The 27490-nt window shown below is 38.1% G+C and overlaps 1 protein-coding gene across 4 annotated transcripts in view; it reads left to right on the forward strand.

Moving 5' to 3' along the window:
* The window catches only part of nrxn3a (neurexin 3a), a 125001-nt gene that overhangs the window by 72353 nt on the left and 25158 nt on the right, over positions 1-27490 (forward strand). For all 4 annotated transcript variants that reach the window (XR_003298632.1, XM_033326282.1, XM_026356426.1 and 1 more), the window contains exons 8-18: positions 1536-1829; positions 3059-3206; positions 3399-3782; positions 11525-11728; positions 13681-13707; positions 15857-15976; positions 16277-16397; positions 16650-16910; positions 17091-17281; positions 19446-19619; positions 24224-24343. Coding sequence is in view for 3 of the 4 variants with exons in the window: in XM_033326282.1 (XP_033182173.1) it covers positions 1536-1829; positions 3059-3206; positions 3399-3782; positions 11525-11728; positions 13681-13707; positions 15857-15976; positions 16277-16397; positions 16650-16910; positions 17091-17281; positions 19446-19619; positions 24224-24343 (2044 nt within the window). In the remaining variant the exon portion in view is untranslated. The remainder of the gene's footprint in view (positions 1-1535; positions 1830-3058; positions 3207-3398; positions 3783-11524; positions 11729-13680; positions 13708-15856; positions 15977-16276; positions 16398-16649; positions 16911-17090; positions 17282-19445; positions 19620-24223; positions 24344-27490) is intronic.

The raw sequence follows: 27490 nt of genomic DNA on the forward strand, positions 1-27490 counted from the left end.
TTGATGATGGGAGAGTCGGACTGCTGCACAAAGTCTTCTCAAGCACATCCCATATATTCTCAATGGGGTTAAGGTCTGGACTCTGTGGTGGCCAACCCATGTGTGAAAATGATGTGTCATGCTACCTGAACCACTCGTTCACAATTTGAGCCTCATGAATCCTGGCATTGTCATTTTGGAATATGCCCGTGTCATCAAGGAAGAAACAGATCCATTGATAGAATAACCTGCTCATTCAGTATATTCAGGTAGACCCCCACAGGCTTGTACAGTACACACTAGGCATGATGGGTGCATCTCTTCTTACCCTGTTGTGCCCACTCACTCACAACAGGGTAAAACTGAACTCATCAGATCACATGACCTTCTTCCATTACAGTTCATTATCCAATGTAGTTTCAGTAAATTTCACCAACCTCCTTAGATGTTTTCTTTGCTTGATCTATGACAATATTTTGACCCCTTATGAAGCAGATTAACATCTTTTCTACGACCACAGGACGTGTCTTCCAACATGATTGTTTAAGAAATGAGAAGCTACTAACTGTATTACTTAGGTTTAAATACCTTGTTGCCAGCTGAAAAATATATTTTTTTGGAAGGGCAGTTTATATATTTTTTTGCTTGCAATTATTTTGACTTCTGCTCTGAACACATTCAGTACTTTAAAAGTACTTCAAAATTATGTTACATAATTAAAAAAACTTATGTTGCATAATTATTATAGTATATAGAGTATTATACTTCAATTCCTTTATAAATCCCTCAAGCTCTATGAAAAAACTACTGTAAATTAAGCATTTCTTGCAGTTTAACTTCATATCTGCTATGAATCGGTGTATATATATGAGTATGCCAATGTACAATATATTTGATGCTGCACAGAGGTCAAAGGTCACTCTTTGAGAATTACTGTACAGTAAACATACTGTGTGTGTAGAATTATACATATTCCTTCTTTATTTCCTGACACCATGGAGGCCGTGTAAAGCCATTGCACACAGGTGCGGCACATTGCAGTGGTTCAGCAAAATCTTTTTTTAAATACAACTTGCGCTCATCTCACCCAATTGCCAGTTTAATTTCCTTGTTTTCACATTTCACACATAAACAACTACAAGCTCATGCTTCAACTTACCCTCATATTCATCTGCACTAAAGGCACTATTATGCCGCTGGTGTTTATCTTACTGCTTCAGATGATTTCGGATTTGTGGATCATATTTCAAAATTTGTGTAAACACAATAAAATTTCCCTTTTTGAAAGCAACGGGAATGATGTTGCATTGGGCCATTACTACTACATAACAACATATTGCAGTCATTTGTTTTTAAGTGTGGGGTTTACAATGTGTTAATGTTTGCATTTAAAACTGATTCCTCTATGGTCACAACATTTTTCAGTTTCAATTGACAGGCTTATCCACATATGTACCTAAGTACATATGATATTTTTTGGACATGTGTGTACTTGAAAAAATTTTCACGTACACTTGTCAATTTGTAACTGGAATGCTATCTTTGACCTGTCACAGGTGGTGTATAAGAACAATGACATCCGACTTGAGTTGTCCCGCCTAGCTCGAATTGTTGATCCCAAGATGAAGATCCAGGGTGAGGTTTCCTATAAGTGTGAGAATGTGGCCACTCTGGACCCCATTTCTTTTGAAACGCCTGAGGCCTACATCAGCCTTCCCAAGTGGAACACCAAGCGGATGGGATCAATCTCATTCGATTTCCTCACAACTGAACCCAATGGCCTCATCCTCTTCACCCATGGCAAACCCCAGGAGCGCAAAGACGCAGCCCGCAGCCAGAAGAACACCAAGGTTAGTCCGTAAAGCTCTATGGCTGGCTAGTACATAAAAAGTATGTGAACCTTTTGGAATTTACTGGTTTTCTGCATTAATGTCTAATAAAACAGTATCTATTCTTCATCTAAGTCAAGAGTATTAACAAATATGATGTGCCTAAAATAATAATAATAAAAGAAAAGATCTTTCCTGTTTTTATTGAGAACAACCTAAAAAACCTTATAGTCCTACGGGAAAAGATATGTGAACCCTTGGAAATAATAACTGGTTAGAGCAATAACCTCAAACAATGTGTTTGCTGTATTTGTGGATAAGACCTACACATTGTTCAGGAGAAATTGTAGCCTATTCTTAGAAGTTCTTTAGCTCTGTTGTATTCTTTGGATGTGTCGTGTGTGACTCTTAAAGTCGTTCCATGGTATCTCTACTGGGTTAAGGTCTGGGCTCTGACTTGGCCACTCCAAAAGGCAGATTTTGTTTTTCTGAAGCCCTCCTGTTGTGGACTTAATTTGGGGTTTACCTTTACATTTAGCAGACGCATTTATCCAAAGCGACTTACAAGGGAGGTGGGCCACAGCTGGGATTCAAGCCCCAGTCTCCCCCATGGAAGATGGTGATCTTACCACTACACTAACTAGTCTCTACTTTTCTTTTAAAGTATTTGACATCAATTTGTAACCCTTTCCAGCTTTATCTAAACCATCAATTCTTGATTGTAGATGCTCTGATAGCTCCTTTTGGGGAGGCATGGCTCACATAAGCACATTCTTCTTGTGTGGGGCAAACTCAAAAAGTTTGAATGGTTTTTGTCAGTCGAAGTAGCTCTAATCCTACTAATTTTCTTAACAAGTTAGTGTTTTTTAGGGTCATTGTTCCAATAGCACTATGAGATTTTTATGGTCGTTATTAATAAAGACATGAAAGATCTGAATTTCTCTGTTATTATTTTTGACACATTATATTTGTTGATACTCTTAACTTAGATAAAAATCATATCATGTTTTCTGACATATTAATGGAGAAACTTTAATTCCAAAAGGATCACATACGTTTTCTTGCCACTGTACATGTTAAAATTCCATCCCAATTTTGGGCAAATATTAAGTTACAGGCAACCAGATTTAGCATGTATCCTCTTGGATTACTTGCAAAAAATAATTTAAATCATACAGTTGGATTTTACAAATGAAGACTGAGAAGTCCAGCTGTTGTTAGTCACGTTAACCTCTTTTTTTCTTGTCCAGGTGGATTTCTTTGCAGTAGAGTTGCTGGATGGAAGCCTGTATCTGCTGCTGGACATGGGCTCAGGGACTATCAAGGTGAAAGCCACCCAGACAAAGGTTAATGATGGTAAATGGTATCATGTGGACATCCAGAGAGATGGACGGTCAGGTCAGTTGTGTTGGTAAAACAGTTAGGTCTACTAGCTCTAACAATAATTAAGTAACTGTTTCTGTTAAATACAACAGTTGTCTTTACAATAACTGGACCAGTCAACCAAAAGTTTTACTAACTGATAATAATCAGAAAATAAAGCATTCACTTCTGTCTTGTACCACTGATCTGCCTCCATTCCCAAAACAGGCACCATTTCTGTAAACAGCAGAAGAACCCCATTTACAGCCAGTGGTGAAAGCGAAATTCTGGACCTTGAAGGTGACATGTACTTAGGGGGGCTACCCACTGACCGCACCAACCTCATCCTGCCCACTGAGCTCTGGACTGCGATGCTCAACTATGGCTACGTGGGCTGTATCCGTGACCTTTTCATTGACGGACGGAGTAAAGACATCCGTCAGATTGCTGAGGCCCAAAATGGCGCTGGTATCAAACCGTCATGCAACAAGCAACAGGGGAGGCAGTGTGAGAGTAATCCATGCAAGAACCGAGGCGTCTGCAAGGAAGGTTGGAATCGATTCATTTGCGACTGCACTGGCACTGGCTACTGGTCACGCACCTGTGAGAGAGGTAAATGTTTGTGTCTGAATACACACATGCTTAGTTCTCTTCTATAAACCCTATATATAAACTGTGGTCCCCAACTTACACGTCAAAATAATATTGGTCATTGTGGCAGAGGTATGTTGGTCTTTCTGGCAGCTGCGTCTTATCCAACTGGGTGTAAGAAGACACCCAAGATTAGATGTCATTTGCAAAGAGGACATAGTTCATCTCCTTTTTCCTTGCCATTTGGTGTTTATTATTAATTTAGGTACAGACATGGCAAAGCTCTCATGGCTTATAATGAAGGTGATCATTCAGCAGTTGCAGCTGCAGTATCAGAAAGAGCTACTGAGAAGAGTTCTGTAGATTTTTATATAATGGGAAGTAGCATTAATGTTTGAGCTCAAGACATTGAATTCACATTAATGAAAGAAAGCAAGACTGAGCAAGAAGTAAAGACAGTCAGAGGAGTAGACGGGCCAACAAAAACACCCAGAAATGAACATCCAGGTTGGCAGGATTTATACTATTTGGAAGAGAAAGCAAAGGTGAATGAGATAATTGTGCTTAGTAATTACTATCATGACTACAGTGTTTGAATAAAAGCTACAAAATTATTTGATTATAGTGGTAAATGTGTGCGGAGCACATAGCCAGATCAGAAGTCAGTGGTGACACAGCACACATTCTGTTACACTTCTTCCTTCCTGGAGGATTTTTAAAGTGATTGAGACTCACAATGACAGCTAATGAAGAAGGCTTAACTAATGAAGGTTTCAATGTCTGCTCAGTCCTTTCTTCATAAAAAATACAGTGTACATACTGTAGTATATGAACAGAAAAAAACAGGGTCCTTTTACCTCTTCAGCTTATTATAACCACTCAGTGTGTTCAGACTAATCTGACAATGACTAAAACTTTAGAAAGACATAAATGGAATTTCTAATACATTTGGTGTTGATACACACAATATTTTCAGTCCAGTATTTGGGCAGTTAAACATGTTTGGTTGTTCAGCCTGCTCTGAATAATACTGCATGACAAGATTAATGGAGCCTAAACATAAATACAACAGAAATGTCTTCATCAACTTATAAAAAAGTTGTCAAAGTAGTTTTTGTACCAAATATATTAAGTGGACAATCAGCTGATGTCACAAAGTTTGGTGTGTCCAGGGTTAGTCCAAAGATAGTTCTCCTGTCTTTTTGTTGGCGTTATTATTTTTCCTATGATGTTTTCTTTCCTGATCTACTTAAAAAGAGGAAAAAACTATTGTTTTCCTTAACTGTGACTTGTTTAAATCTGCTGTCTTATCTTATATTGTTTATTGTTGCGTGTCAGTAGCCTAGGTTCTCTCGTTGATGGCAAGACAGGAATGCATGGGTTAGAAATGCATTTCTTGAAGAATTAATCAATTTTCTTGTGACTCCCATAGTACAGTGCTTTAGACATAAATAGGAGATAAGGCTGCAGTGGTTCAGAAAGACAGAAACTGCAACACACACGTCGACGGCCCTCCTTTCCGCCAGCCAACTGGCTGTCACATCTCACTTATCTTTTGGAGGTGTCTCCCACATTAGGCAGCGGCTCTCTGATGTCCACATATTCAATACAATATCCTGGAAATCTGATATGTCTTTTTGTAAGAGGACCTATCACTTTGCCCAGGCATTACGTTGAGAAAGCAACACTGTGTCTAGTGAAGCGTGAGCTGTCTGTCAGCAGCTGCTCTAGTTCGCTGGTTTCACAGACAGTACAAAGTGTAGATCATTCATGTTTCAAAAACCACCAACCCCCAAAAAGCTAAAAAACTAAAATAAAGGGATGAATGTAACGAAACAAATTTAATAAAATTGTTATATCTCCAATAGGAGATGTAAAAATTTGTTTCAAATTAAATTACCTTTAAATATAATGATCCGCTGTCAAAGATAGTGAGAATAGTTAGACGTGTAAGATAAATTTGTCTGCAAGAACTCTCCTTTAGTTTTTTTTCCCAAATGGCTTTAGTTTGGAACATCATGTTTTTGTATTTTATCCCTGTTTTTTCACTTTTTCATCTGTTTCTTTCTAGTTTTTGGTAGAAAGCTCTCTGGTACTTAAAAAAACAAAATTGTATTGTACCTTCTTTCTGGTGCATGTGTATGTATATATTTGACTTGGAGGTAATGATTACCTGCACTCATAACAAGCTGCTAGAATTCCAATGTAGGCTAGACAGACATTCTATTGTTGCATCAGGAAGTGTGAGAGTGAGTAAATCCTTTCATCTGTTGATTTCTATGGGGAACATGAGCTCACTCTGCAACAAAGTGGACAAAGGTTGTGCTTTAGTAAACAGCCAGAAGAACTACAGGGAGTGTAACTTGCTTGTACAAAATAGCCACAAGAAGAGGTTGAGAGGGGAACACTGAGCAGAAAGAAAAGATATGGTGGCTTTGGCTGTCTTTAACTCCACATGCCATTGTTGTGACTTGATGATTACAGTGCATACCACATAACTGCATATTCCCTGGTTTGAGTCTGGCTGGGACCTTTTTTGCATGTCATGTCTTCAGGAATGCAACAAGGCTCTGTTCTCTGCCTCATTCTCCTTCCCGTCTATACCACATATCTGCGTTTACTCAGCTTTTTTTACTATCATTGCTAATGCATTTATTTATTTATTTATTTATTTTTACCATTTTGTATTTATAGTAAAAACTAGTAATTATGATGGTCTTAATATTAATCTGTAGTACCAGTATAGAACTAGGATCACAGGCATGATGTAAATTTAAGTTGTGTTTCTTATTACAATATTCATCATGACCACAGTGCTACGAAGACAGTATGTGAACTAAAAATGCATTCATTTTTGTTTCAAGAGGACGTATCATGAGATCATGACAATTTACCACACGGAACAGTGTTCAATGACATCAATTAACATAAAAAGCAAAAAGTGAGCTGCTCAGAGATTTACTGATACAATTCATAAGAGTCTTTAAAACTGCCCAGAGGGTGGTCTTAATGTGGCGCGGTCAGTTTGTTAAAAGTGTATCAATCCTTTGGACACACAGTTGGGGCCATCTCACATGCAGGTGATCTCTCTCTCTTGCTCTCTCTCTTTCTTTCTCTCTCTCTCTCTCTCTCTCAAACACACACACACACAGACACACAGAATTACATTAAGAAGCTGTGCCCAGCTCAGAACTGTAATGATAATTTAAATTGTGTATATTACACCACGCTGTAATCTGACACCTTGTCAATTAGACATCAGTCTCAGTCACCCCTGTGATTAAACATGGCCATTTATTTCATGTGCAATTAAGCATAGACCCAGATACATGTACATTATGGAACTTCAATGCAAATTCTCTAATATATTTTTCTTTAAATTAGGCACGGTCCAAATAAAAATCTAATCTTATTATGTATATTATTATATTTTTGTGATCACCGCTGTTGCCATTACAGGCACTGGAGTACATTATTACTGAGAGCAGTATGAGTTTATGAGTAGGTGGAGTCGGGGCAAGAGTCAGTTCTTCTTGTGCCCTTTAAAAGCAACAAGTGAAGGAGCGAGGTGAGGTTGAGATCTTGGAGAGGAATTTCATTGTATGAATGATGAGAATTTCCAAAATTGGCAAAAATACAAAACACTGCAATTGCCAATATAAATCAACCTTAAATATGCTGTCAAAGATAGAATTACCAGGCAGCTGATCCATATTGGTGCAGCAGCTGTTGGAATATCTGTGGGCTGGTTATACTGTGCAATGAGTTTAGGTTACAGGAAAATTAATTCATACTTACGCTTTGCCTATGTAAAAACGGGCATTTACTAATATGTTTTTAAAGTACGAGATGTTTGTAAAGTCAGCAGAGTTTTGGACAGGTAACCTGTAGACAACTAGTAGACTTGAAATGTTTTTTTTTTTTGTTGTTTTTAGTTTCTGCCTTTGATTTAGTTTCTGGTGCTATGTCATTAAGTTTTTAAAGAGTCATTTTTTGCACAAGCCACACCTTTTCTCCCAGACATGTGCCACATTAAGCCAAGTACCACAGCCAAAAAAAACAAACTTACACCAAAGAAAATTGTAATTGTTTGGTAAATGCTGGCATTTTGCCTGCAGGAAAATAAAAGACACTTAAATCATTTGTCCATACCCTACCCTACAGTATATGACTCATAGGAACATCTGTTGGAATAGCGCCCCTGTAACAGCAGGCAGCTGTTAAAATAGCATCGCAACTTCAACTTCTTTTTTTACATTTGGATCATTACTCTCCCAAAATATGATGCTATCAACTATTCATGAACATGTTTTTTCTTACTATGTTACTATGATAATTATTTAATTTTGTATATTTTTACAAAAAAATAATAAATAAATACATTATATCTATGCATATTTATATTGTAGCAGATACAATAAAAGAAATGTATACCAAGTAGTTAAATTAAAATGCCAAATAATGATCACTGTTGGGAATATGCTTTAATATCCACAGACTAACAGGTCAACAAATTTGCAAGTACTGCGTCTACTGTTGAACCACACATAAAAGATTTTGGTGAGCCCTGAAGCTACCTGAAGAATTGGTCTGTTAAGAATTCTTTAGCTCATAGGCTGCAAATCACTGTGTACAGGACGTGTCAAGGGCAGTGTGTCTTTACAAAATGTTCAGCATCAGCTGAGTCAAGTCAAGGTTTTGTACAGGTTTGTAACACTGAACAGTATCAGACGCCAGTAGAGCTATGGTAAGCCCTGAGGGGAAACCATGTCAGTCAGGCTCCAGCTGCACTTGGACTGAAAACATGCAGTTATTATTATGTAACCATCATGGGCTAGTTTTGTTGAGGCACAAATACAGCTTGGTTGTGCTTAGTAAAAGGTCATATAACAGCAGAAAATAGCGAGGACAAAATTATTTGAGGCAATTACACTTAGTAGTTCCTCAGCTGGTTGTTTGGCCCACACCAATCAGGTGTAATGGATGCCTTCTCCCTGCTCTGAGTTTTACCTCTCTGACTGAGACTAATGAGACTTCTGATTCCACTGTGTCCTGCCTCAATTTAAGGTATGCAGTGCAAGAGCAAAACAACTCCACAACATAACTTAGTCTCCATCATGTCTCACAGCTGGTATGGTGCTCATTTAAAAAAAAATAATTTTCCTTCTGTGAACATAGAGCTCTCCTATTACTGCCCAAAAGATATTCTCTCAGAAATCTTTGACTCGTCAACATGCATTTTCTCAACCATCCATTTCGTTTTTTATGTTACTTTATGAAAAGTGGGCTCCTCCTGGCTCTTCCATAGGGTTCACTTTATGCAGAAAACAACATATGCTGCAACCAGATTATGTTTTCTATTAACATAAGGATTATGTGTCATTAAAACATAACATATACATTTAAATTTACATAAACATGTTGTGAATACGTTGCTACTAGCTATTAGCATCTGATTCATATGATTGGCCAGCTTCAATGAACTTAAGTAATATACAACTCTAACCTAAAACTGTAGTTGACCTATTTTCTCAGCCATAATGTACCAATTCATTAATGCCCTTCTGTATTTGTCTCCTGTTTGTGTCCACCTTTTCTTGTTTTTCTTGTTTATTGCTCCTTTTTATCTTTTGTTTCTGCTCTTTTGTCTTCTGAGTTTCCCTTCAGAAACACAAGCTGTGTCTCCACTTAGTGGCCACTTGCTGGAACTTCATTTTTATAGTCATTCAGCCAAACCAAACAAAGGACATTTGGAGGACACATAATGTCTCAGCATATTATTGGTCCATTTATCATATTAAGTTACTGTGACAGGACAAATAATCACATTTGATCGATGGCAACAGAGTTCAAGGGAAACAGTAACCAGCCCTGCTGTATGACTCAAGATGAATGGAACAGAGCCTGGAAATAACAGTATCAAAAATAGGTTTAGAAGGTTTTAGTTGGTTTCATTTTTTTATTGTTAAGAAGTTCTCAGGTTTGAAGTTTTCAAATGCTGTCATTTTGTTGACAATTGGACCTAAAATACTTTTTTCCGATGCCCCATGTGATGCCTCTTTCTTTGTCAATGTTTACAGGACAACTTTTAGCTTGATTACTGTGGTACTACTTTGAGAATTACATGTGTAGAAATCTGGTATATGTTTATGGTATTAAATCTGCCTTCTTTTTATTTAAATATTTCTCAGCTTCTAGGTGAAAACCTTCTAGTTCAGATTGCTTAATCTGGAAGAGTTCTATAGGAGCCGGTCGACAAAGACTGCATTTGAAGACTGATTGTGCCCTTAAGTGCAGAGACTGACCTTTAAGGGATTTGACAGAGAGAAAGAAAAACTGGACAGGAGGAAAATTTAAATTATCATAGAAGAATTGCTATAATTCTAGAGCTCCCTAAAACTTTGAGCGTTGATTACAATTAATACAGAGGAAGTGGACACAACAAACACACACAATTGCAAGTCAGAGCCCACCTGGTATTTTCTAGAGCTTTCGACTGCAACAAAAGGCCTATATCAGAGGAGAGATTTTGCTCAGTTGTCATTGAGAGATGGATGTAGCTGTTGTGATTTCATCCACAGCACAAATGTAAGTTAGACTCACTCTATTGCACACTGAAACTGGAACACACTGTGTGTTCATTGTTTGTGTGTATGTGCGAGTGTAAGAGCTCTGCAATTTTCTCACAGTCACCACTGTCAACATATCCACATATCTTTGAAAATACCATATATCACCTTCATGGCAGAATCAGCACATAACCAAAGCATTGTGAAAACAGCCAATCTGAAGGACAGGCGAGCATGTCTATGGTTTTCTCTCAGATGAACTGAAAAGAGCAACGGCTAATCCACAATGGCTGGAGCCAAATAATTGAAGTGTACTGTACGACTTCACGTTTTGGCAGAGATTGGATGTTGGCAACAGATGAAGCCTATGCTGTAACTCACTCTTTCTGTTGCTGATATTACACACTGTTGTGTTTGCTTGTATCCACATAAGCCAATCCTGCGCGGGGTTGAAGTTAGTGGTTAGTTTACATACACACCAAAAATGCCGTTCTTGTTCTAATAGCGGTCTGTTTGTCTTGTGATGTCAGTCTAAGGACAGATATCTCTTCTCATGATAAGATTAGGTATATGAAACACATTAGAGGGGCCTATTGCAGATAACTCGCTGTTTCACTTGCATTCACAGTGCACACTAGTAACTCAGTTTACATGGGGTGCATGTGCACAAAAAATATAATTAATAATAAAATAATGAGTGATGACTGAGTCGTTACCCGGTTATCTCCCAGTATTAATAATAATAATGACATGCTTTATTGAGCCCATTGGGATAATTGTGGTTAGAGTCTGTGTCTTGTCTTAGACCACTACGTCTGTAGACAACTCTCTACCAACTAAGCTACTGTCGCCTCCTAAGTCATAATTCCCTATATTACATTATCCCTATATATTCTCCTTAAATTATTTAATAAGTCATTAAGATGAGCAGACATTTAATTAATTAATCAATAAAACTATGAGGCCGTACAGCATATCCTTTTTGATTTGATGTTACTGTGGGCCAACTAGTACTGTACTGTATTCCAATATAAGATTAGTGGTGGTTTAAATGGAGTCCAGACACTAGAGCCTCAGCAGGTACATCCTGCTACCAGATTATTATTAAGAATCAGGGACCAGCTGATGATATTGACTCCAACCATATTTGAAACATGGCTGACATCTCTCTGTGCTTTTGCCTTTCTCACATAGAAGCCTCCATCCTCTCCTACGACGGCAGCATGTACATGAAGGTGGTGATGCCAACCATCATGCACACTGAGGCAGAGGACGTCTCTCTCCGTTTTCGTTCCCAGAGGGCCTACGGCCTCCTCATGGCAACTACCTCCCGAGACTCAGCCGACACGCTCAGGCTGGAGTTGGACGGGGGTCGCGTCAAACTCACGGTCAACTTAGGTATCGTATACCAACCCCCCAGAACCACCCCCCCATCTGCCTCCACACCTCCACCTTTACCATTCAACAGTTTACTGTTGAAGGGTGATCTGTTCCTCTCTCCTTTCCCACTCTCTTTCTTTCTTTTTCTTGAGTATTTTCATCATTCACTCATTACTATGATCGATTAAAACTTTCTCTCAGCTATAGACAGTTTTTAACTTTTTGTGCATGAATGTTATTGCAGTTTGCAAACACAGATAACCATGGGCCTCTTACTGAGTACAGCTATTTACTGGATAACATCATCATAACTTAGATATGGTAGACATTTTTGGCCCAATTTTTGAAATAGACAAAACATAATCATATCCATATTCTGATTTACAGAACTTTGGAGACAGTCACAGCACAATAAGAAATATACAAATTATGTTCTAGAGATATTAGACTTTAAAGAACAAAGTGTGCTGAGACTTTCTGACAGGTTAATTCCTGCCTGTGTGCCCTCTTATTTTCATTCTACAGGACTTTAGAAGACACTTTTCTTATCTTTCTCACTAACCTCATTTTTTTCGGGCTGACATCAATTAATTTCTCTGTCACCTTTCTGTTCTTCTGGTGGTTGTTTTCTTTGCTGATGATGCTGTCTTTTCTGGAAGTCTATGCTTTTTTTTTAAGTGTTTTAATTCTATGTTTTATGTTGTTATGTCAACTCCATTTCCCATTGTTGCTTTGTCAAAAGATGGTATTCACCCCTTCAAAGGCCTTAAGCCTGCGGCCCGTCAGGCGAACAGCCCGAGAACAGAGCCCAGCAAAACCTACAGCTGGCTGCAACCCCCGAATTCTTCCAACACACTTCCAGTCATAATATGTGAAGAAAACCACAAAGAAAATGTAGTCACATGGCAAAATTGATAAATTATATTACAGTGTTTTATACAACACACTGTGTCTAGAAAGGATGATAAAAGTGTAATAGTAATATTAGCAGATGTTAGCTGGTTTGCTAAGCACATTTAGATGAATCCTCAATTGATTAAAATAATTTATGTAAGTCGTACTGTAAATTTCAGTCCAAATGTTTGGAGCTCTAACAGATCAGTTGTCAAATGCTCTCTTAATCTGTGCGACTTTCTACACAACAAATGGAGAAGTGTAGATTTAGAGCTAGCGTCTAATCTAGCCAAACAACGTATGTAGCTGTAACATATTAATCCACATCCAGTGGTTGGGGTTCCTGTGCCTCTGCATGGTGCTGGTGCTGATTGGATCGTGGCTGTTTGCTCCCACTTTTCTGTTGCGGTTGACGACACATGGAACCGCCAGATACATAGTGACCAACTCTCACTGTCTTCACAACTACACACGGCAGTTAATGTGGCCTCAGTGGCACTGTTTAGATACTTGAAATTTATATATATATATTTTTAATCATACTCTTGCCCTACAAATATTTATATGCTGATATATGTATATGTATATATATCAGTTTGTCTCCCTGGCTCTAATATGGATAGCTGCATCCACCTTGTTGGTGCAGAGGCTTTTGGAGCCAGAGACTTTGACCTTTCTAATCTGAATATTTAAACCTAAAGTCAAACAGTCAGTGTTGGGTTGGAAAACTCATGTAGCTGGTACTAAAGTGGCCATTTTACTGTAAATACTGTTCTTAAACAGTTAACACATTTAAACTATTGTGCCATAGATAAAATAAAAGCACAAACGTGAAAACCTATGGAAAATGTCTTGTCAGGGATAAATCCATGCATTATTCTATTTACTATTCAAAAAAATGTATCAATAATTTCATGCTAATTTTACATAAAGTTAAATATAAATACCAAATAAATAAAATGGCTGCCTTCTCGCATGTGTACGTCCCCGGAAGGGTGGACTTTTTGTTTTTGGATGTCTGCAGCAGTAACCTTGAAGGATGCAATTTCATCTGTCATTTATTCTTCCCCATCTAGACTGTATCAGGATAAACTGTAACTCCAGTAAGTTAACACTCAAGTTTCATTTTGCTTTCTATGTTGATGTTTATGTTGTTTTTTCAAAGGAAAATGTGTTTATTTAAAATGCGAGTCTGCACTGCCTTCCACCCTCCCTTAGGCTTATCAGGTGGAGGGTGAGATTACTCTGTTGGTTTGACAAAAGAATTAGGCTCAGTCAATTGAAATGAGTGGTGAAGGGGTTTAATTATTAGACATTTCTTAACTTTGTTTTATCTTAATCACTTTACTCTCTACTGATGAAATAGCTGTATTTAAATTAAGTCTTACTAAAAGTGCTAAAGGTTGATTTGGCCTTTGGCCTTTTGGCCTTTGGAGGTTAAGCATTATAATGCAAGAAGGAAAATGACCTAATCCTAGTAAAACACTTTGTTTTATATATATATATATATATATATATATTATTGATTTTTTGAACTCACATGTAAATCTTTGACTGCCTATTGGATGGTCATCCAACAAGTTATATAATTCCATAGTCAACCTTAATTCAAAGTTATAGTAATTGGTATGCATAATGCATTTCTTATAACAGGTACAACAGCAACACCCTCAATAGACTCAGACTCAGCAGAGAGAAAGGCATAATGAAGACACATTCTGAGGAGAATTTTGCATTGTTTTGAACCCATAAATATATTCCTGTCTGGACATTTTGCATTGCTGTAATATCATACCCAAGTAACAGTTACTAAACTCCCTATTCAATTAACCGCAGTTCAGTTCAAATTTATATAGCATTGAAAAATAACAAAAGTCGTCCTAAGGCACAATCTAAAGTTTAAGGCCTCACAGAGTACAACAAGATAACTATATATAATTATATTGAAAACCCATCAAATCCCACTTGAGATGCACTAGCTAAAGAACAGTGGAGAGGAAAAAACTCCTATCAACGGAAGGAATCCGCAGAACTAGACTTACGGTGGGCAGCCATCTGCCTCAACTGGCAGAGCATATAAATCTGGTCATTGGAGAAAATGCCAGCTTGATTGAGAATAGGCAATTTGACTAAAAATTTAGTTGTAATGATACAATTTGTGTATGTTTCATATAGCTGATATAAATATATAGGACCCAAAGGAATCGATTATTAAACCTAACTATTTAAGAGATTAAACGTGTTCATCTGGTAGAATACTAGTAGATTTTTATTTATTTAATGTTAATCCCTGGAAACATACATGCTCATAATAACTGTTTGATCACTGGTTGTTTGAATTCAGTTGTTTATAGGGTCCCTATAGGGTCAGCAGTTCTGATCTATGAATCACAGTAGATTGTTTTAATAATGTTTAACAGTGCTGTGGACAGGAGTTGACATGGGAAACATTTTATGCTGGCCATAATCAACAGGTGTCAGAACACACAGATTGGTCACAGTGCTGATGCTGCTCACCACAAGATTTATACGGTATATAGACAATTAAACTGACGTTCTTGAAAAAACTGTAAATTCAGGGACAATTGTTAAGACTCACAACAAGGCTTTGACTCTACTAATAAAAGTCAACTCTGTGTGTCCATATTTGGACATAGAGACAAAATATTTCTGCTGAAGCTACACCTAATTGTACCCAACAATCGCTATCATGGCCATAGTTTTGGTTTAGTTGGTCACCTATTACCTACCAGTAGGACAGTACACCTGGCATCTGGTGGCCACAGTAAAGCAACAAGCCTATAACCCCACATTGTAAACATCTACAGTATAGTAGTTAATTTAATGAATAAAGACACAGAAAGAAAAAAAAGGAAAGTTGTAAAAGGGAAACAACCTCTATATGCTAATGATGAGTAAAAGCAATTTTTCTTATTTTTGTTGCTCTTTTTTTATTCAAATTATTTGACAGCCATGCTTCTGTTCTACAGCATAGTGGTCAGGTGTATTCTACTAGACAGCACAGTACAGATGTCACACATGTCCAGTATTTTGTATATTATTACTGTGTAATTGACTGACTAAACCAAACCTTTGTTTCCCAAAGGAGTAAAAGCTACTTTAAATCCACATTTGAAGCTATGTTGAACCCACTAAACTACTACCAATGATTCCATAATAGTTGATGGGAAAACAAAGGTTTGGTTTTAGGCTCAGGATGTCTTTAACTTTGTGAATGACCACTGTTCTCAGGCAAGGGACCGGAGACCCTGTATGCCGGACAAAAGCTCAATGATAATGAATGGCATACAGTGCGTGTGGTGCGTCGTGGCAAAGCCTACAAGCTAACAGTTGACGATGATGTAGCAGAAGGTACTTACCTACATCAACTTGGCTCATGCTTGAAGAAATATTCTTAGCATTGCCTTCTCAGTGGTGTAATACCATGCTGTTGTGTTGCCCTGTAGGGACTGATAGTATCAGTGTGTAATTCTGGTACAAAGAAAGTATGTAGATATGTAACCATTAGGGACATTTGGCATCCATCTAATACTTGTAATGTAATTTTCTCCTTAAATCAGCCCTTTTGTGTTAGTGTCAGACAGTGTTCTCTTTTCTTTTCGTTTTTTGTCTTTCTTTTCAACCCATCCCCTCCACCCTCCCCATCTTCAGGCCAAATGGTGGGAGACCACACTCGTCTGGAGTTCCACAACATCGAAACAGGCATCATGACAGAGCGCAGATTCGTGTCCAGCATCCCGTCCAGCTTCATTGGTCATCTGCAGAGCCTTAGGTACTACTGACTAGCTAACAAATCTACAGGGAATTTTTACCCAAATTCAGAAGCCGCAGTTTTGAGTCGTTATCATCCTAGTTATGGTGGTGTAGGTACCTACTAATTCCTGACAGATGATTACCATCGATACAAATGGATGTTTGGAATTTTGGTTGGAAGTTTTCTTTCTTGATTTCTTTTCTTTCTTGGAACAACAAATAAAAGCTTATTTTTTACAATTTCCAATGCCTGTTCCTTTTCCTTTCTCAGATTTAATGGCATGCTCTACATCGACCTGTGCAAGAATGGTGACATTGACTATTGTGAGCTCAACGCGCGCTTTGGCATTCGTTCCATAATTGCCGACCCTGTCACATTCAAATCCAAGAGCAGCTATCTGAGCCTGGCCACGCTACAGGCCTACACATCCATGCACCTCTTCTTCCAATTTAAGACCACCTCCCCAGATGGCTTCATACTTTTTAACTCTGGAGATGGCAATGATTTTATAGCTGTAGAACTGGTTAAGGGGTAAGTTTGAGAGGCTTAATCTTTTGTATGTTTAATGGTTTAACAATAACATTATTTATGGACTGTATGGAGACAGTGTGAAGGAGGTGACTCATAGTAATGAACCTACATTGAATGATCCCTGGGAGGTTTCCACTTGCATTCTTAAGCATTCTGTATCTCACAACCTTTCTCTTGCAGATACATCCACTATGTTTTTGACCTTGGAAATGGGCCCAACCTCATCAAGGGCAAAAGTCAAAGGGCACTAAATGACAACCAATGGCACAATGTGGCCATCACCAGAGACAACAGCAACACCCACACACTGAAAGTAGATGACACAGCCACCGTTCAGAGTATCAATGGGGCCAAGAACTTGGACCTGAAAGGTAGGCAAAGGACAGATGGTTAGACCTAAACTCTTCATTAGAGACTTAAGAGTACTTAAAAATAAAAACTTGTATTGTAGGATATAAGATTTCATTGTATATTTAAATGTGTCTTTCATTCACAATGTATTATTTTTCTTCAATTCCTTTTATATTTTACTATGGGTAAGTTCAGTCATCCTATGATAATATTTACTATGGACTTAGATTTTAATAATACAATATGTAACTAATTTAATCTTATGTTAAAACATCTGAGCCTGGAGCATCACTCTTAGTTACAAGTTATAGTGTAATTAACAATGTATTTCTACCTCAGGGAACTCTTGACTGTGCTACACCCCCCAATCAGGGCACAGTTCATATGTTGCTCACAATGTTAGTGTTGTGCCTTGAAAGAGAAGCCGAAACAGTGCTTTTTAGGCAAATGACAGAGTAGCTCTGGAGTGCAAATTGTAGGAAAAGAAGCTGTATAATCAGGAACACAATAGAAAAAGAAAAGGGGAAATGGAGAAGTCAGGTGAAGGAATGGGAGACAATGTTTTTGTGGATTGAAGATTGCAGGTGGACCTAAAAGTAGTAGTTTCAGTGAAAGTACAATAGGTATTGCATTGTGATTTCCGTGTTGTTATGGGTGAAGCAATTAACTGGTAACATTTCAGGCAAGTTACCAGTTAATTTCTTCTTATGTTACCTGTTACCTCCTTTGGAAACCATGGAACCACCTCTGCTCCACACAACTCCATATGATCCACAACTATTGTTTGGTGATGTTGTTATTAGAGGTGCTTTTCAAACAATACAGTATATGTCAGACTGTATGTGTCTGCTTGGATTTGAAAAAGTGAAAAACACTGTAGTGGCAGTAAACATTTAGACCCATCAATGACTCTTCAGAGTTTGACTAGAGCTAGGGACTGTTACTCCCATACAAAAGCACATGCACACAGGGCCTCACAACGCGGCACTACCCCTGTTGCTGAGCTAACACCCATTGATCTTCTCAAAGCAGCATCTAGTGACAAAGCTTTACCAGACTTCCTTTCATTCCATCTGAGTAGTTAATCAAGACTGGTTACCTACCTATCAGCTATTAAGTGGAACTCAGCGGGGAAACACTGTCGAGAGAGGTTTATATTGAAAAGACTTCAGAAGGCAGCCACTTGATGTGATAAACACAGACTGCTGAAGCCTCATATTAGTTTTAAACAATCATTTGAATTCTCTGTTGCAGAGGACAAGGATTCTGGATTTTGGCTCCCATCACTGAAAGGGCATTAAAAATGTATTCAAGTATGAACAGGAAGAATAGTTGGAAAAAAAAAAACAGTTTCAGTGTTCATATAACAGAGAAGTGATACAGGTGAATCAATCAAGTGTTATTACTTCTGCCTACATTCGACTGATGACTTCTGGGATTGCATGATGTCCCCTATGTCCCTTCTAAAGTTGGAGTCACACATCTGTGTCAGGATTTTGAACTGCAAGATGGGATAGCTTCACTAAAAAGAACACTGAACGTTACCCATCAGCATATTTGGAACTTTTAAACAAATTTTGTTTAAATTGTGAATATATGATCATTGGGTTCTATAAAATAATATAATACAGTAGCAATTTGGGATCCGCAAAAAAAAAAAAAGGCATTTTTGAGAAACATTATAAATTGAGGTTTAGTTGTAAATGTTTTTAGTGTTAGGAGGGTTGTTATTGTAAAAGTGGGGGTGCAAAATCTTTTAGATGTTCACAGACGTTCTGACCTGGAATAATCATTTTGAACCAGAATTTACAGACTGTAACATTGTTGTCTGACAACCTAATAGTTCAACTTAGCATGTCTCTTTAATGTCTGATGACCTATAATAATTAATAATTCATTAATTAGAAAATTATGATGTAAAAGGAAAGTAGAAAATTAAAGTTGATAAAGTAACCGTGAAGTTACTTTGACATTAGATATCAATAGCAGCCACTGGCAAGGGACTTGGTTTTGGTTCTGCCATGTTGAACTGCCTAACTGTTTATTGTGCTGCAAAAATTGTGGAAATTTGAGCACTTAGAATGTGTGGTCTGCAGATCTCCAAGTCATTAACTCACAAAAACTTTAAAACAGAAGACATTGCAATAAGATCTTCCTGTACTGTCTCTGTTTTCTACATCTCAGGGGATCTGTTCATCGCAGGACTGGGTCCAGGTATGTACGGTAACCTGCCTAAACTGGTGGCTTCCAGAGAAGGCTTCCAGGGTTGTTTGGCGTCTGTGGACCTCAACGGTCGCCTGCCGGATCTCCTCAATGATGCTTTGTTTCGCAGTGGGCAGATTGAGCGTGGATGCGAAGGTACACCGTCCCTCAAATCCGAGCCTGATTTAGACTACTACAACACAAACTTCAACTCCAACTCCAGCTCCAGCAGCCCCTTCTTCCTAGTCAATGCAAACAGTAGCTCCACAGCCCTGCATCCATTCGGAGGTCCCTCAGTTCTGTTAACTGTACTTGTTGCCTCCCTTACCCACTGCTAGAATCAGGCCAAACAATAAATACCTCTTCACCTACAACTCCATGTTATCGGCCACATTGGTCGCCAGCTGACAGTGGTGTGACAATGAGCATCAGGGCAGTTTTTGCCATTGCAGTAACATTAAATACTGCCAGATGATCTCCTTCGCTTTTGTAAAGTTTCAGTTTTTCTGAATTTCTGAATGTTTACAGCATTACTACAGAGCTTCTAATTAGAGCTGAATCAGTGTGTTGGTACGAAGACACGTGTATTGATTTCAAAATTAGTTTTAAAAGTGTATTTGACACCTTAACTTATCATAATTGACCCTTCACTGAGCCCAGGCCCCTTCATTATTGTTACTACACCTCTCAAGTTTCTCCTTCCAGCACTGCACACATATAGTTTACAGTAGTGACAGGTGTGCCACCAGATGTTTGTAGTACTTTGTGAAATTGACTTCACCTGTTTATGATTGATAATGATCTGGAAAGATTGGATTGTAATTGGATTACAGATTAGTTTGTCCTGTATTGAAGTACAGTACTACTGACAAATACAAGAATAGGTAGTATTTTTGTAACACAGCATCATTTATGAACATGTGACAAACAAAATCTTTTCATTATTTTAGCGAATTACAGAACATTATTTGAATAATGATTATTCAGTAATTGTTCCACAAATTTAATAAAAAATTTAAATTTGTAGTGTATCTGACATCTTTAATCCATTTACTGTGAAAAAATATCTGAAAATCTAACTAGTTAGGGCAAATTTCTAGTTTTTTTTGTATTGTGATCATAGTAACATCAAATCATATTTTAAATAAAATGTAACTAAAGAAGTATAGTTTGGGATTTTCATATTTCATATTACAGTAATTGGGTAATATGTTTCAAAAGTGTTTTCACATGCTGTATTTAATTACAATTATGCACAGATTGCGAGATGAAATGTCAAACTTACAAACCAGTTATCAGTTTCATTTCAGCTGTGGAACAATGACTGCATAAAGATTATGCATTTATCAGATTGTAATTTACCAGGTTACCACATTTTTCATCTTCATTTGTTTACAGCAGGGATTGATAAGAAGTGACACGTACTTCAGGGTATGTTTTTCATAATGAAAAAGATGTGTCGATGGCATATGAGATTTGCAATGTAATTTCAGTTAAACTTATTCAAACCCAAAGCATAAAAAGGACTGAGCTGCTAATATTAGCCTGAAATCCTGTATAACAGCGTCTGGGACTGGTGCTACGCCGTCTTCCATGTTGTGGGTGTGTCAATCTTGAATAGGACCTCTTAATCCCACAAAACAATGTACAGTAGTACAGATGAATATTATTCTTTCATTTTGTCTACACATCTTGCTTTTGATGGGTACAAGGACAGAAATGAATGTTGGTTATTCACATGTTGGCAGCTCATAGAGCCCAGCCATTATTATAACAAGTTACACATATAAAAAGGATGAAGGTAGACTTCAGCTCAAGTTTCCCATTTTAAGGCACAATAATGCTTCTGTGAACTGCACGTAAACATATGTGCACAGACATTATTCTGTCTTTATGCAGCCCCTGTACACAGCTACATCCATTGAAACAGAAACAGTTTTACATGTGAGACATACAGTCACTTTAAATCTTGAAAGTGAGCCACAGGTACTGCTCTGGGTAAGTTGCTAAGCTGTGCTAAGTAGTTCCTGTTTGCAGTGGGGTTTATGAATCAGAAAACAATGTAAATACTATTAAAAACGTCTGTTATAAAGAGTCTGTGAATTTGGATACGTAGTGCTACACCTGGCCATGACGTAATAGCAGCATTGAAAATCTATATCTGGCCATACTCACAAAGCAAAACTTGCCAAAGGTGTTTGTTAGTTCTACTGTTAATCTCCAGTTGTTCATGCATATCATGTAGCAACATCAAAACGGGCTGTTGACACATTTTGCATGAGCAAGCGAATGTCACTGTGGACAAAATGTCTCCATCTTTCCTGTGCAAGTCGTGCATTCTTCTGTGATTGTTGTTGTCATACACTTGAGGTTCTGGACCAGTTTCCACAACCTGCTCTTGTTTGCATGGAAATCATTTTCTGACTGATGGTTTTTCTTATGCTTGCCATATCATTCACTTGGACATTGAGTGTACCGTATGTTTTTTTCTGTTGTGTTTTTTTGTTTTGTTTTGTTTTTTGGACATTTCCATGTTAGACAAATGAATGTGTTAGCTGACGTTTCATTTTAATCCAAACAGACAATAACATTATGTGTAACGGATGTCCTCCTCATTGTGACACTCTGAATGGGGTTGATAACAATGTTATTCACTCTGCTGTATGTACTGCGAGAAAGTAATGGTTGCGTAATTCATTTTTCAAAATAAAATGTCATCAATCACCGTTTGTTGGTCTTGTCCATGGCATTCTAATGTTTCATTTTATGTGTGCTTCTATGGTTTCTTTCTGTTTTGCCTCAGTATCATATCAGTTGATTAGTCATTTAGACTGTATTACCATGTACTGCCTGTATTTCATTACAAGCTTTCATCACATAAAGTGGCTTTGTGTTTCCTCAGCAAGTGAGACCTTATCAAAGCCCATGATTATTGCCGTCTTTCAGGCTGTGGCACTATATTGTACCGTCACTAGATGGCCCCACTGCACAGATGCAAAACATTTCAGCCAACAGAATCAGCAGAGGTAAAATGAATCAGCTTTTCAGTGTTGTGACATCTACATTAAAATTTAAAATCAGATGAGTGTTCAGAGTTCAGACATACAGTAAATGGCCTGTTATGATTGGTTAGATACTCGAGCCTCGCTCTAAAACCTACAGAATTCCTGAATCCCTGCACTAGACTGGATAATTAGCCTGAGTCATAGATGCTGCTGGCAGCACCTCTTGAAATAAAGGTTTTGGAACATATTTCTACTACAACTAGTCATTAGTCACATACTGTAGCTTTAAAGTTGGTGAAGAATAATTGTGAGATGTGTTTGGGGTTTGACACATAACAGCAACCAGGTGGACAGGTGTCAGCATGGTCTGACGGCCCTGGTCAGATTCTCTGTGTGCTCTGACACCTGTTGGACCCCCGTTCACCACAACATTCAAACCACACACACACACACACACACACACACACACATATAACTGCCTGCCAAATACAGTACATGTGTTGTTTTTATGTATGCACTGACAACTTTGGGGTTAAAAGTGAAAACAGCATGAATACACCTGCTACAATACCTAACAGTGGTGCATCAGTTTATCTATGTCCAAGTAGTGACATCTAGTGCTCCTAGGAAATATGACAGATTCAGGAGTAACTTCAAAATCTGCAAGGAGGAGGTAGGGGATAGGTTACAAAACAAGGAACTTTAAAATTGGAAATAACTTTTTCTCAAAATAACAGCTATTAATGTTACTTTAGTATCTGAAGCCAAACCAGGAGCATTTGTCTAAACTTAACCAGTCATTTTGAAATTATCTAGTTGTAGTTATTTTAATCAGTATCCAGAAATAACAATGCACAATTGACTTCCTGGCAGGTACAAGAGTGACCTGCTATATGTATTGTGCTTATATAGGAATGGGCCATTAAATTACATGATAACATCCCAGGTGGTAAATATCTCACTTTCTCTCTCTCTGTTGCTCTTTCAAAATCTAAAACAGGTTTATTGCCAAGTAAATTGTTTTCTTATGGTAACAGTAACTAAATAATGAAGATAACAACAGGACAAATGAATAACAATGGATACATATACAAATACAAGAAGATGCATTTTGGACATACACTGACAAGGAAATAACAGTGAATGTTTTGGAATTTCATAGTTTTCTCCATTTATTTGTCATAAAAAGTGATCTGATCTTCATCTAAGTCAAGAGTATTAACAAATATAATGTGCCTAAAATATTAACATAAACAAAGTCTGATCATTAAGAAGCAAAGCAGGCACAAATCATATGTTTCCTCCACTATACTTTATGGTTGGAATGATGTTTTTAAGATGATATGCAGTGACAGTGCAGTGAAGATGTAGTGCTGTGTAGTACTTCTTTCCATATAGTTCACATACTTTTTTTTTGCCACTGTAATTTAAAGAAGGCTAGGAGGAAAAAAAAAACAGGTGTCAAACAGAAAGTAGTAAACCTCAAAATGTAGCCAGTTACTAGGTTGCTCCATAATTAAGATGAAGGTGAGGAAACTTTGGGTGAAGCAAATGGTGGTTTAGGTTTTCAAACATTTCGATGTGGAGTCTGAAAGAGAAGGTGGGGGAACCAAGTCATTTGGGTTTGGTTTAGTGATGGACTAAGTTTGTAGTGTAGTATAATGTACACTGTGCATGTGTGTGTGTCTGTGTGTGCGTTTGTTTTCGTGGTCGGGTCGTCTGGATGTGTTCGTGGGGATGAATGGACTTCCACAGGTCCCAGCACCACCTGTCAGGAGGACTCCTGCGCCAACATGGGTATTTGTATCCAGCAGTGGGAGAACTACACCTGTGACTGCTCCATGACCTCCTACACTGGCACACAATGCAATGACCGTGAGTTTCAAATGCGTAACTTCACACACATGAAGGCAGTGAGTGAAACATCTGATCCGTGCCACCAATGAGCTTGTACGATGATTGATGCTAAAGGAAATTTAGATGAATCAGCAGTTGGCGGCGTTTTATGTTAGGATTCAGTTGCAGTTTTTGGTTAATCCAGGAAGGGACGTGTCCCTTAAAGGTAAGTGCTGGCTGTTGCACATGGCTGAAGGGAAGTTGCATCAGTGGTTATTAATGCGAGGAGTCAGAGCCTGAGAGAGTACCACTGGCTGACTGAGTCATCACCTTTCTTCCTTTGAAAAAATACAGCTATAATGCTGATGTGCTGCGAGTTTATTTAGAATGTTACAAGTCTTTGCTCTGGGGAATCCATCATTCCAAAAGACAGTGCACAGTCGTTTATGTTGGTGGGGTTAGCCTGAGGGGGGTCACTCGCACAAAGAAAGGTGAAAACATTTAAAAGAAAGGTTAAAAAATGTCTTACATTCAAATGTTAAAATATTTTCCAATATAATAAACTGTATATTAGTTATTATTAGAGTTAGAAATGCCAAAGACCCACTTTAGGACAGATAAACATCCTCGACATCTTTTTGGTTAAATCCAGCTGGTGACTTTCCTTTTTGGAGGGCTGTGAATAAGACTAATAACAAGCTGTAGCATACAGTATGGGAATATTTTGAGATGGTTAGGACTTTCATATCGGTTATAACACTGGGTTGTTCCAAAGAAACACTGACATCACCTGCTATTACTTAAAGAGTGACTTTCACTGATTGGACTGTATAGATACTATTCACCACTAGGGGGCAGAGCAGCATTAACCTATAATGCACAGAGAGCTTTGCATGTTACCACACATGCACACAAACTTTAGTTCTAGTCACAATTACATGTATTTTTATTCCTTCAAGAAAAGTACTTTATTAAAAAATTAAATAAAATTAAATATACAATACAGTATGTAACAAACAATCAAACATCAGCTCAGTTTTCTTTCATGTTTAATCATAATGTTTCTTTCCCACTTGCTCCTTCAAACACAGTACACACAAAGTTATTTCTTCTTCCTTTTTAATTTTTTTTCTTGCACAGCAGCAGATATTTGGGTTCCTGCTGCTAATAGCACAGGTGAAAGATGAAATGACTGCATCCAGTTCAAAGTGTCTGCGAGAATAGAACACACACATGCATACAGGTAGTCCCTGTCTCAGGTCCTGTATGCTGACACACACACACACACACACACACACACACACACACACACACACACACACACACACACACACACACACACATACACACACACTGGCCCGCACACAGATTTTCCTTTGAAACAGGCAGTTGTCTGTCTGTTGACACAGGGTTGCATCATTGCTGTGGCCCAGATGGGTTTGGCTTTAGCCACAAGGCTTGTATTCAGTCCATCCATCCTTCCTTTAGTCTGTGTACCGGAAATTGATTCAGGTTTGCTTAATCTGTCTCTTCTTCTTCTTTTTAAAAAAAAATTAAATAAGATAACTACTAGAGTTGTCTAGTTTTCTATCACTATTCATGTAGTAAAACATCAATGGTAAAAATTCCAGTGCACTCGAAGGGTCGTCTTGATCTTCATTTTGTATCAGTGAGCAGCTTCTTCAGGCTCAATATTATAATCTGTATAATATGCTGTTGTGAGTACAATGGGACACCTCAGAGAGCATATTCAAACAACAATGTTATATTTATTAACATTCAGTCATGAGATTAAGATTATTGTTTTTTGATGAACCTTCAATCATGTATTATCAGTGTTTCACAGATTTAAACCATGAGACCTACAGAGCACCAGATGAAGTAGTCCACAGCTGTTATTGTCTGTTTATCTGTTTGTCAGGTCCTTGCTTATTGTTTTGGCTCTACAAATGCATTTGGAGAATCTCAGCTTTAATTTAAGGGGTTGGTTGAAAATAGAAGGCCGCAATAAAAGACCGAGCAGAGCATCATCAGGGGAAAGAAACCCAGCATCTGTTGATGTCTGTGGCTTCCAGACTACGGGCAGTTATTGACCACAAACGATTCGCAATCAAGCATTAAAAGTGGCAGTTTGATTTATGATTATGTTATGAGACATAATGAACCTGAGCCAATGAAAGAACTCAGACATTCAGTTGTGCAGCAGAAGCTACTTGGCTTTACTCTGATATTTGTGAATAGAGTTGGAAGTTTGCTGGAGAAAAGTCGTGGTGAGATCCAAGAGACAGAAATACGCTTACATGTTTTTATGCTGCTATAGACACATCATTCCAGCCTAGTATTTGTATTTTACAGTATGTGCAACTGGTGCTTTTTACGTTATCAGTACTTTTTGCACCGCTTCTCGTGCATGACGTGCTCAGCCTCTGCTCAGTAACTGTGAGCTGACGAGAGGATGGAAATCTGAAAGAGTGAGGGTGTTGGAGGTGGATCTGTCTTGGAGTTGGAGGCTCCATCCATCATGCATCTGTCACAGAGCCTATGATGAGACTCACAAAAAGATGAAGTGGTGCATTAAGAAAGTAAATGACCAGCAGCCCTATGAAATATGGATTTGAATATGCCACTGGAAATAAGCAGAGTCTGAGCTGTGAGTTTTCTGGGGGTCCACCCACGTGACACTGGACTGGGATTGCACTGGAAAACACAACCAGGATGTTTACCCAGTCCCAACTGCAACCAACTATGGTTCTGAAATTCAAAAATTCCTACAGACAAACCCTCATAGTTCAGACGAGCAGATCTGGCTGTTTGATACTCACAATCTATCCCCATCTGTTGTGGAAGAAACCACAGTTTGGCTTAAATGCTATGGGATATACCAGAATGGCTCTGGTGGCAGAATCGGGAACATATGGTATGCCTGTCCCATGAAAGTCCTGATTGCTTTTTCCCTTTCTTTAGTGCAGAGTGCTGGAAGTTTCAATCTTTAAATACTGTTGTAATATTTGCCAGTTGCCTTTCATATGATTGCTGTACAACATGCATGAGAAAGAAAACACACGACTGTGCTATCACCAGCTGCACGGAGTGCACAGACGCCCTCTGCTTTCTCCTGCCGTCTCACCTGACACCTCTCCGCCACCTGTTTTCATCATCAACTGTGAAAATGCGATTGCACAGTTC

This window comes from Anabas testudineus, chromosome 12 (genome assembly GCF_900324465.2).
Source record: "Anabas testudineus chromosome 12, fAnaTes1.2, whole genome shotgun sequence".
NCBI classification, from domain to species: Eukaryota; Metazoa; Chordata; class Actinopteri; order Anabantiformes; family Anabantidae; genus Anabas; species Anabas testudineus.